Below are 12,225 nucleotides of genomic sequence, written 5' to 3' on the forward strand. Positions count from 1 at the left end.
ACCCCCGGGCCTGCTGCGCTCGCATCACACTTTACCTGCCTGCCAGCCTGTTTGCGAGCCACCTGGGATTCACTTATCGATCACATTTTACGACCGCATCGCTTGGTGACAGAAATTCCAGTCCCAATTACCATAGTTAACTGAGCACTACCTGTAAAATTTTCCCCTTCAGCCTCAAACACTATGTACCTTCCTGTCCAGAGTCTTGGAATTATGAGAAATAGATCAGTGATTTTTCCTGCCTTGATTGAGTTCACGTCTTACAGAATTTGCTTCCCTTTCTTGGTTGTTCAGACTTCTGATATGCTAACTTTTTAGATAATTAGATTAGTTTTTGTTTAAATCTCTGCATATTAAACTAGGTATAAGAGTAGATGTTTCAGTAGTTTAATATGCAGATATTTAAAGCTGTTATTTTTAGCAACTAACTAGCAGTTTTGATGTTACTAGCTTGCCAAGGGAACTTTCCAAAAGTTAGTTAGTTTCTCTGGACAGTGAAACAATATCCTGCAAGTAACTTCACTATCACATTCAATTATGGAGTAAAACTGCTGTTTCTGCTCTTGCACAAGTTGTATAAAAGGGAATTACAGCAATCCATGAAGATATAGAAAATAAGTTAAAAGTTAGTTTATATAGTCTTGTGACTGAAGTGTATGCTTTGCTTATGACTAGTTTCAATAAAATATGTTTTGTGACGAAGTAAGATATATGGATAAAGTGTTGCAGGTTCCTAGTTAAAAAATATAGGGCTTAATTGAACTGCAAAAAATTAAATAACTTTGAGAATGCCCCTTAATAGGCACTGTCATTTTTGTACAGGGAAACCTAATGCTGGGTTTTACTTTTAATATATAAATATGCTTCATTGTCATAATATCACATAGACATGAAATTTCTTTTTAAAATTTGAAATTTAAATTTAACATTTTGACCAGCTAATATTTGTACATATGCATATACAATATGTACATTACAATATGGCATTAAAATAAACATACCAAATGTTCTGTTTTGTTCTGTAAAATCAATTCTTCCAATAACTTGTTTGATAACTTTTTATTTCAGATAATTGAAACTGAAAATATGATGGATCGGATTGTAAATGGATTATCTGAGTCTAGCATCAAAGTGCGCTTAGCTGCAGTCAGGTATAAATTTACCTAGTGGGATTAATCTTACATTTGGTGTGTTTAGTCTGACAATTGTTCATTTCCTTTATTAGGACATACAGTGATCTTAAATTATTTGAAAATTATGAATTATCTTTAGCAGTAATTGTAGTATGATATAACAGTCTGAATTCTCAGTTCTTAGCTGAGTTTCTCAGAATGCTTAGATGCAAAGCTAATTCTAAGGAAAGGAAGTATTTTGCAGCTTATACCTCATTTTTCTGAGCAGATGTTTGCACAGTTTGTCAAGATCCGTACAGCAACTACGAACAAGTTTCCAAGATCATGCTGTATGGAAACCCTTAATGAAGGTAAGCACATTGGGAGATTGATTGTTCTGATATAAATGACAGTGACAATATTATAGTACAGTTTCAAGGCTAGTTAAAGAAAAGATATCTCTGTATCTAAAAATATATCTCTAGTGATTTAGCTGTTCATTTCAATTCACCTAAAATGTGATCTTCCTAAGATCTAGGAATAATTCAGTATAATGTATTGGAATAAAAGGGTGGTGTTAGATATAAAATGGTTTTAAAATAATGTGTAGTCGGTTTATACTTTTAATTAAGAATTACTGTTTCAGCTTAGGTTCTTTTAACTGTTGATGACAACAGAATGTTTATCTTGATAAATATGATTTTTTTAAAAAAGCAATTGTCCTGCCCTTACATTTATGAAGCTGGGATCCATTGATATTTTGAAGTAGATGTTTTTAAAGGTCAGTGCCATTGGGGTTCATAGTCAGGAAAATACTTCACTACTACAAAATGTTTAAAGTGCTACTCTGTAAAGGTGTTTCAGATGGTAACTGCTTTTTTAAAACTCTGGTGATTTTTCCAGTTGCAATCCTTATGGTGAATTAACTACTCATTTATTTCTAAACCACTAAGAAAACACAAGAATTGTTTGCAGTGTTCTCTAAAACTTTATGGAAAATAATTTTTCATTATATTTTTTCACTGGCAAAGATGGAATAATAACTCATAAGGCTTGAGTAATTTCCACCTAGATTAGATGTTATCTTCTGTTATGTGAAAGGGAGTATTGTGTCATTAGGCATTTTAAAGAAGGAAGACATGTTTCCTCTTTCTCTTTCCCTGGCTAAGTATAGGCAACTGAGATGTCAGTTAGGACTCTGTTTTGAAATTGGAAAAGAATCAACTGCAAAAAATAGATATTGGTACTATTTAATTTCTAAATAGTAATAAAGGAAGCTAGGGTCCAGGTTCTGCATCTACACAGGTAGCAAGGGAAGTTTATTTAGTTATCTGATATATGTAGCAGTCCCTGAATTATTCTAAATTCTGGGGGGGGAAAGCTTTCTTATGATGAAACTATTTTTTCTCTCTCAGGTATTACAGAATGCTCCAGATGAAATTTTAGTGGTAGCATCTTCTACTCTATGCAATCTTCTCTTAGAATTTTCTCCAAGCAAAGAGGTTGGTTGATTGGGCTTTTTTAACCACAGAAGTAGATTTCTGATTCTTGGTATAAAATGTAATGTGAATATGCACTGAGATGATGAGGATGAAGTCCTGTCTCTGGTCTTTCTCAGCAGTCTGATTTTAGAACTATAAGAGCAGTTTTTCTTTCAAAATATGCAAAATGTTACTTTGAGTAAAGAAATCATACTGTTAGTGTTCACTAAGTAGTAGCCATTAAGGCTGTACTCTAGTTTCTGCTGTTCTGCTTCATCTGCACTTATATTTCATCCAAATATGCATGTATCAGTAGCTGTGATGGCTGTTGAGAGTGCTTAGATATTAGCACCTAGAATAGCTTGTGCTATTCTAGATTTTTAAAAGGAAAACTATCTGGGTCAGTAGATATACTTTCCCCAGCGGATTCTGGAATCCAGCTGGATCTGTAAATCTCCATACAGTTGAAGCTCCTCCACTGTTTATATGAAATACTAAGGGAAAAGCTACTGAGGAAAAATTAAATCCTATACTAATCAAGTATACTGTTTAAAAAAACACACACAATAATTTGTCTCTTTGCCTATATTAACATATTATAGTCATGTAATAAATTATCTTTCTGAAACTATGAAAGACGAATTTTTTGTCAAAAAGATTGTTCAAGTTTTATAAAGAGTGATCTGTTGATCATTTGCAACTATGGGATGGGACAGTTAACAGCAGTTTTGGGTAGGAGAAGCAGATGGAACATTCTGGAAAATCAAAAGGTTGGGTGAAATACTTACAGCACTTGGACTGAGTATTCTACACTGAGCTTATAAAAATGTAAAATATGTAAAGAAAGAAGATACCATGTAAGCTTGGAGGTGTATCCTAGACTATTTATAAATCTTTTTTTCCAAAAAGTCTTGTTTTAAGAGCAAATTTAAAATGCTAAAACAAAATAAAAGTAGAGTTATAAAATCTTAATTACATATAATTAAAAAAAACCCTAAGCGAATAATGCAACCACATTGGAAAAGCAAAACATTAAACCACAAGATAATATGAACCTAATCTACACATAGGAGAAAAAAAGAAAAAAATGAAAGAGCTGGCACAAAATATTTCCCTGAAAAGCCAAAGTTGGCCGATAAAAATATTCATTGGAAAATATTTATACATTGGAATTTAAGTCTTCCTTAGGGACAACATTAAACTACTTGTAATTGTTTTTATGTATTCTTTTTAATTGTTGTACATTGCCCAGGGTCATTTTATGTGAGATGGGCGGCTCTATAAATACGATAAATAAATTAAATAAATAAAAATAAAACTCTTGTTACCATAACCAAAAAAGTTTCTTATTAGGTGCATCTGTATTTCAACCAGTGGGAAAATCCAGTAGAGAGCTGTGTTTTATTTAAGTTGTTTCTACATATATATAGTTACTTGATAGCCAAATCTATCCTGAGGCACTAGTATACATATCTGTTGACAAATGAAATATTTAATGTATTGTGTCTCAGACTTGTCATCTATGCATTAGAATCCAGTTCAAATGATAAAGTAGTAAGTAGTTTAAAATATTTTTGTAAATATGTGAAATTGGGATATTGCTGAAATTTCTCAACTGGTTTTGTTTTTGTTATACATAGCCTATCTTAGAATCAGGAGCCATAGAACTTCTCTGTAGTTTAACTCAGAGTGACAATCTTGCCTTGCGAGTGAATGGAGTTTGGGCTTTAATGGTATGTATTAATGTTAATTTTTATGCATTTAATGTTAATCTTTATCACCTATTTTTCCCAAAACAGCGTTGCAAAAACATTGCAAGTATATAATAAAATTTTAGATTTTATTTATTTATTAAATTCAAATGCCGTCAAATCATCTGAGCTCTAGAATGCTTTCAAGGATGGGAAGCAAAAACGAACGAACAAACAAACTTTACTGCTAAGAAATTTTCCTTGTATACAGCAGATGGAACTGGGTCCTTTGTGGAAAATGTTGAGATAATTCTGAATAAGGTTAATTTGATCTGTCTTTTTAGAATATGGCATTTCAAGCAGAACAGAAAATCAAAGCAGACATTTTACGAGGCTTGAGTACAGAGCAATTATTCCAGTTACTCTCTGATTCTGATGTAAATGTACTAATGAAGACCTTGGGATTACTTAGGAATCTTTTGTCTACTCGCCCTGTAAGTATTGATGAATTGATACTTTGAGAATGAATGTGCAGATCTTGTAAATTGCGATGCTCATATTATTACATATTGGGAGCTGGTGCCCCAGAACTTTGTATCATCTTTACTTGAGCTGTTACTTGCCTGATTTACAGAACAGACATTCTGTAGAAATGACAAAACAGAGTTCTTTCTGAACTCTTGCTACTACAAATTGTAAGCTTTGGGACTTGAGAGCTCTCCATCTGAAAACCAGAACATCTTTCACATTGTATAGAGCATGTTGCAGATCAAGGAGTAATACAACAGTGTTTGCTTTTAAAGGAAAACGAATCTAAATGCATTGTTCAGTATTTGTGATAGGAACAGGCCCATCATACTATTTACATATGGCCCTGATGCATTTGGCTAGAGCCACCTTCACCTATCATTTCTGTCTTGCTGTCTTATACATATACCTGATTTGCTTCCATGAGAGAAAGACTTGGCAGGGCTTATTTCCTGCTATAAGAATTCTATAAAGCAAACTGAATTTCCTAACTTTTCAGGTGAGCTATTTGTTAATGTTATATTTGAAACTCTTGGCAGCATATAGATCAGATAATAAGTACTCATGGGAAACAGATCATGCAAGCAGTGACTCTCATCCTGGAAGGAGAGCACAACGTAGAAGTCAAAGAACAGGTATTGTGCATTGTTGTATTAATGATACATATCTGACAGTTTAGACAGGAAGGACTGTACTTTGTGTTGAACGAACAAAACAGAAACAAGGCGCTGAACTCTAAATTCTGCAGGAGGCAAATTCAAATTCTTTTTCTAAGAAAATGTGCATAAGGATGCTTGCATGCACTATTTCTTGTGCAAGTTCTTATCTGAGTTCTGAAGAAATGCAAACCATATGCTACTTGTTTCCTTTTAGCCAAGCAGAACTTCTATATGTGATGCCCAAACTTATTCAAATGTTTAGATACCTTGGGCTTGTGCAATTAATTAGACATATGGGTTTCCTGAGTGAAAGGCAAGCTCCTCTGATATCTATGTGTCTATGCTGGTCTAGAACCATAATAAAATATTTGATTTGATACCTATGTGTGCAAAAGGGAGAAAAAGCCATTTTGCTGTCACCTTTGACCGAGAATCTACTGTAGGCGCCTGTAGGGTGTGGGGTCCCAAAGGTCTAGAGACGTGATATCATCTCCACTGTCCCTTTATTTTCAGGGTAAGGAGTCAGGGTGGTATGATGAGGGGGAAAAACACTTCCACCAGTGAATTATTTACAGGATTTTACTTTTTCTGTCTTTTCTGTTTGGATGGGGAAACAGTTTTATGCAGAGTATTAAATGAGTACTGTTTTAAATAAAAATCTTTTTTTTTTCCTCAAAATTTCATGCTGTTTTTCTACACATAGGCTGAGGTTTCATGAATTTATATTCATGATATTTCTGCAACTTCTCTTCCTGAAGGGGTGATTTACAGGTAGTCCTCGGCTTACTTCTATTTGTTCAGGAACCATTCAAAGTTATGGTGGCACTGAAAAAATGGGCGTATGACCGGTCCCCAAGGTTCTGGCCATTAAGGCACTCCCATGGTCACGTGATCATGATCTGGGCACTCGGGTGCCCGGCTTGTGATTATAACGTTACAGGGAGCCAAGGTCATGTGATCACCCTTTGCAGCCTTCCCTGCCAGCATCCCACAAGCAAAATCAATGGGGAAGCTGGCAGGGAAGGTTGCAAGTTGCTGTGGTAAGTCGTGACCACCCACAGCACACACATACCACCTGTGCACTCCCCCAACTCACATGCATTCTGCACTAGGCCTCTTAAGCCTTCCCCTGGCCTCCCCCACCCATCCCCACTGCACCCTCGTACTCCTTACCTGGGACTCCCACAACTCCTGTTTAACAACCCACGTGTCTTCAGGTTACAACAGCAATTGGTATCAGGATTACTGTTGCTAAGCAATGCAGTCATAAAGCATGATGTCATGTGATTGCATTGCTTAGTGACAGCAATCCTGGAAGTCCTGGTTGCCATTGTAACCTGAAGATTATCTGTATAATCGTTGTAATTTCTGCCTGAATAAAGGTCTTCATAGTTTTATCCTCTTACCCTGTATTGCTTATAAGCAAGACAGTGAGATGTTTGTTTGAAAACAAGCAGTCTCTGCCATTTTGGGAACATAGTCACTTTGGGAACATGTCATAACCATCTACTTGTCAAGCTGCCATGAAACATTGCTACTCAGAGTTATTATCATATATTTCTATTCCTCCTTTTTTCCAGACATTATGTATACTCGCCAACATAGCAGATGGAACAACAGCTAAAGAATTCATTATGACAAATGATGATATCTTACAAAAAATAAAGTATTACATGGTATGTAATTTAATCTAGAGTTTTTCTGTAATTAAATTTTGGGAAGAGATTACAGCCCAGTGGTGTCCTTTGTGTTATGTATGGAGTAATGTACATTTACTATCCCTGATATTTCCAGTAAAAGAGTCTTTAGTAATAGTAGTTTTATCTAAGAACATAGAGCAGATATATAGAACATATGTCCTCCAAGACAGATTTGGCCTGTAGTAAAGATAGTTTCATGTGCTTAATATTAATAACTGTTTGTTGCTCTAATTTTCTAGGATACAAGATATATCCCTTCTCCTTTTCTAATTTTTTTTCAACTTCTGTCTCATTGAAAAAAGCATGTGAATCTTATATCTCATTATTTAGGGGTAATAATTTTGAGGCAAGAAACATGGATTTCATAGTGGTTAAGAAAGAAATGTAAAGTTTCATCTGAGTCAAACTTGGTTCTTGACAGTTTTCTTGGCAACATATGGAAATGTTTTGCTATTAACTTCTGCCAGAATATGTTTGTTTGTTTGTTTTTTCACAGTCAAGGCTGTAGCTTCCCTTCCAAATATTAATTAGATCAGCCAGGGTAATAAAGAAAGCAATAGTAAACCACGTCCATATTTTTGCCAATAATACTACATGGTTCTGTGAAGTCAAAAGGAGTCAAGCCCAAAGGAGATTTGATTTTACTAAGAAATGCTCTAAAATATGTGTGTTTAATTTTTTTTTTTTTTTTTGTCCACATAGAGCCACTCAAATGCTAAACTTCAACTGGCTGCCATGTTTTGTGTATCTAATCTTATATGGAATGAAGAAGAGGGTAAGAAAATATACTTAAGGGATTTCTCTTTTGAAACTCTTAATTTTAAGATGAAATTGCATTTAGCAGTTGAGCATATGAAATACATTTTTATCTTGGATGAGGGAATCACTACATTACAAGGCAGGTGAAATGAACAGCCTATATGATTCCCTTTGATTGAAAAGGAAGTTACCTGGAAAAAAATGAAAAGAGCAATTTCCAGTGGGTGAAAGTTGAATAGGTAAACTTTTTTTGTCAGGAGCTGGAATAGGAGAAGACAAATTCATGGCCTTGGGCAGACCAAAAAAAAAAAAAATGGAGTAGCCATATATGCGGAAAACGTACAATGGTCATTAGAAATACAAATTAAGGATGAGAAAGGTTGATTCATAATGCTATACTTTTAGGCTGAATTTGGAAATGTAACAGTTGCCTCAATTTATGCTCCAAATGATAAAACAAAGCAAAATTTTATAATTTTCCCCCCAACTTCTTGAAATTGCAGAGGGAGATACTTTAATACCTTGGGATATGAATAGGGTTTTATCCCCTCTTCTCGACAAATTGACTTTATCAAAAGGAAATGCTAGTAAACTCCCCCAAAACATTTTAGATTATATGACATTGCCATTTCCCTCATATGCTTGGAGATATAAATACCTACAGGGAGAGAATATACTTACTATTCTGTAGTCCACAAATATGTTCTAGAATAGACTTGCATTGGACTTCTGATTGTTGACTTATTGTTATTTTTATTATTATTGTTATTAATCAAATTTATACACCACCCATCTCACTGTATAAGTGACTCTAGGCAGCTTACCAGTAAATCTCGATGTAGAGCTGGCAGCTTCAACATATGCAGATCATAATCCAGTGATTATAAGGACTGTTACTATTATAAGTAAATTAAATTTCATTTAATTGAAGTGCTATCAGGAATTAAAGAGTTTCTTCCAAACTAATTTAACTTCTAGAACTTCCTTAGTTACAGTATGGGAAGCTTCTAAAGCATTTATGAGAGGTTCATTTCTCTCTCCCACATCAAACAGAAAGAAAGCCATGCAAAAGCAGAAAGACATATTATTAAATGATCTTAAACAGTTAGAAATAAGTCATAAATTTAATCCAATTTTGGACTTAGAGCAAAAGTTAAAAGCAATATAGAAATGATTTATTTAAAATAAATGAAATTTATAAAGAATTGGAACTTTACTAGACAAAAATACTTTGAAAGGGGCAGTAAACCAGCCACATTGTTAGTTTTACCAATTATAAAAGAAACAGAACCAAAGAATTATTACTTCTATTTAAGATGGAACTAAATATGTTTCTCCAATGAATGATATGATGCTGCAATTGTTAATTAGTATATAAAATTATATAACAAACAGGAATATGACCCCCAAAAATGGAAGAATAATTGAATGGAGTACTACTTTAAAAATTTACAGACCAGTAAAAAGAGGTTTTCAATTAACCTATAACAGAAGATATAACTGAAGAAGCAATTAAAAAAAATGAAATTGAATAAAGCTCCAGGAACTGATGGTATTTCTGCAGTTTATTACAATTTTTTTCAAGAAATTTTGACTAAATCCTTAACTCAAGTAATAAACAAGTTTCAGCCACATGAAGAAGCTTTTATTTCTTTGATCTATAAAGTAGGGAAAGATTCAGCTTATCCTGAATAATACAGACCTATTTTTCTATTGAATGTGTATTAGAAGCTTTTTACGGCAATTCTTGATACGAGACAACATGGCTTTCTAACTGATGTTATGTACCCTCATCAGATGATCTATGTTCCAAAGAGATAAATAAAAATAATATCATTCATATCTTAAATGTTATTGACAAGATCAGAAAAACAAAAAAATGGCCATGGTTTTTCTTGGTGCTGAAAAAGCCTTTGACAATTTGGAATGGCCTATGTTTACAGTTCTGAGGAAAATGAGTTGTGGTCCTATTTTTTTTTTCACATGGATACAGAGTATTTATACAGAACAGAAAGCCAGAATTGTAGTGAATAGGGTTTTTTTTCACAGCAGTGTACTATATTAAAGTGGACAAGAACAAGGTATCCCCTTTCCCACTCTTTATTTTTATTAGCATTAGAACTACAGGCAATTCAAATAGAAAATAGAATTTTAGGAGTTAAATTAACTACACAAGAACATAAATTATCTATTTCTTATATTGTTCCAAAAGTATATAAAATGGAGAAGACATGGGCAGAGTGAGGAAGACAAGATATTGAGTTGGGTCATACTTTGCCTCTTCTTTTGACTCCAGTAAAAAAAGATAATTATTCAGTAGAAATAAAATTATTTTTAAAATTATAACATAATACCAATAATACTAAATTAATAAACTGTTAAATAAAAGAATAGAAAAGAAGCTATACTGTAAATTAGAATGGCAATGATTATTAGTAAGATAAGAATATAACTTCTTTTCTTGCTATTCCAGTTAAACTACCATAAAAGTAATAGAAAGTAGATTACTGGTCAATAGATCCACCAAATTTGATTTATGAATTGCTGAAGAATGTGTGGGTTTTTTCTTTCATTTCCAAGGTAATAGACAATGTATCAGATCTTCTCTTTGATTAAAACCAAAGATAAATGGGCCATTGCAGGAAAAGGGAGAATCAGCTCTTTGATGTCTGTTCCCTGTTTAAGTTCATCCACTTATCTATACCCACAATATCATATTGTTGAGTATCTTGGCCTCAGGCTGCTGTTAGTGAATGCCAGGTCTGTTTGTAATAAGATTGTGATCCTTCACTACTTGATTGTGTAGAAAAAAGCAGAGCTGGTATGTGTGACCAAGACCTGGCAAGGTAAGGAAGGGTTATCTGAAATCTACCCGTGTGAGTTTCAGGTGTTTCAGCAGGCTTTTGCACTGTATTGTATACTGCCTTGCCACTATTTAATCTGTCTTGGCAAAGGATATAAAATACATCACTTATCAATATGCAATTATTTTATATTAGGTTCCCAAGATCGTCAGGATAAACTCAGAGATATTGGAATAGTAGATATTCTACATAAACTGAGTCAGTCATCAGATCCAAATCTTTGTGAAAAGTAAGTATACAAAAATTCCAAAACCAAATTGAAATAAATTTGGTCACTTTGTAATTAGATTTTCTGTATACTGATTTGATGGTACAGAGCTGTATATGAATTCTATTTCTCATTGCATTTTGTGTTTTTTTTCCCTCTGCAAACCAGAATTGTCTCTAGTTTTTTAGGATGGCTTAGTCATTGTGTCAATGTATGAAATCTTCTGTGCTTGATTTGTTTTTGCATGCATGCATGCAATTTCTATGGCCTCCATCCCACCACAGTGATTTTGGATGGCTAGCAGAAGGTTAATACATAACTTAACAAATAGCAGCCAAGGTAAAAAACGAATAAGATAACAATGAAAAACCATTTCACAGGCTCTAACTGACAACCTGACCCCTATGCCTGGGAACATACTCATGTCTTCAAGGCATTGCAAAAGGCTGGCAGGGTCGGAACAGTCTAATATCTGGGGCAACAATGTTCCAGAGGGCAGGGACCAGAACATAAAGGCTCACTTCCTGGGTCCCACAAGATGGCACTCCTTAATTGATGAGACTCATAGCATGTCTCTTCTGCCAGATCTGACGGGATACGTAGAAATGGTTGGAGAAAGGCAATTCCACAAATACCATAATAAATACCCCATGCCATGAAGAGCTTTATAGTGGCCACTAGCTCCTTGAATTGCATCCAGAAGCATATTGGCAGCCAAAGCAGCTCATGGAGCAGAGGTGTAATGTGTGCATACTGAGGGGTGTTCATGACTGTCCACACCATTGCATTTTAAACCAGCTGCAGCTTCTGGATGCTTTTCAAAGGCAACCCCACGTAAAGCGCATTGCAGTATTTCACTTCGGAGTTGACTAAGGCAAGGGGGGGCAGAGCCTCTTGATCCAGGAAAGGGAGCAACTGCCACATAGCACAGCTGTGCAAAAGCTCTCCAGGCCAGTATTGAGAGAGAATAGTGGGATAACTCCTAGAAAGAAAGCAGAAGGCTGTTTAATTTTGCAGTGTTTCTGATTTTTTCCCGTGTTAGCTGTCTACTTTTCTTATTCCTTCTGTACAGAGACAAGGTGCTTCAGGATGACAGAATTCTCCTGTGTTTGGGACAGTATAAATTCAACAGTTTGCCTTACTGTTTTTTGACAGTATAAATTTTTAAAGGGCAAACAAAAGTCTACATTTGTACAGATATCTACAGTGTTTTCCCCTAATTA

The 12,225-nt window shown here is 34.5% G+C and overlaps 1 protein-coding gene across 4 annotated transcripts in view; it reads left to right on the forward strand.

Annotated features, from left to right (window-relative positions):
* The window catches only part of ARMC8 (armadillo repeat containing 8), a 78,717-nt gene that overhangs the window by 56,706 nt on the left and 9,786 nt on the right, over positions 1-12,225 (forward strand). For 3 of the 4 annotated variants that reach the window (XM_088132372.1, XM_088132371.1, XM_088132374.1), the window contains 9 exons: positions 1,069-1,151; positions 1,402-1,483; positions 2,528-2,614; positions 4,234-4,326; positions 4,629-4,778; positions 5,352-5,447; positions 7,052-7,147; positions 7,874-7,946; positions 10,930-11,023. In XM_088132372.1, the coding sequence (XP_087988498.1) occupies positions 1,069-1,151; positions 1,402-1,483; positions 2,528-2,614; positions 4,234-4,326; positions 4,629-4,778; positions 5,352-5,447; positions 7,052-7,147; positions 7,874-7,946; positions 10,930-11,023 (854 nt within the window). The remainder of the gene's footprint in view (positions 1-1,068; positions 1,152-1,401; positions 1,484-2,527; positions 2,615-4,233; positions 4,327-4,628; positions 4,779-5,351; positions 5,448-7,051; positions 7,148-7,873; positions 7,947-10,929; positions 11,024-12,225) is intronic. The other variant, XM_088132373.1, reaches the window with a different exon arrangement.

Source organism: Python bivittatus, unplaced genomic scaffold (assembly GCF_059951505.1).
Source record: "Python bivittatus isolate LINGU-HERP-01145 unplaced genomic scaffold, Pbiv_v1 ctg000980_np1212, whole genome shotgun sequence".
Taxonomy (NCBI): Eukaryota; Metazoa; Chordata; class Lepidosauria; order Squamata; family Pythonidae; genus Python; species Python bivittatus.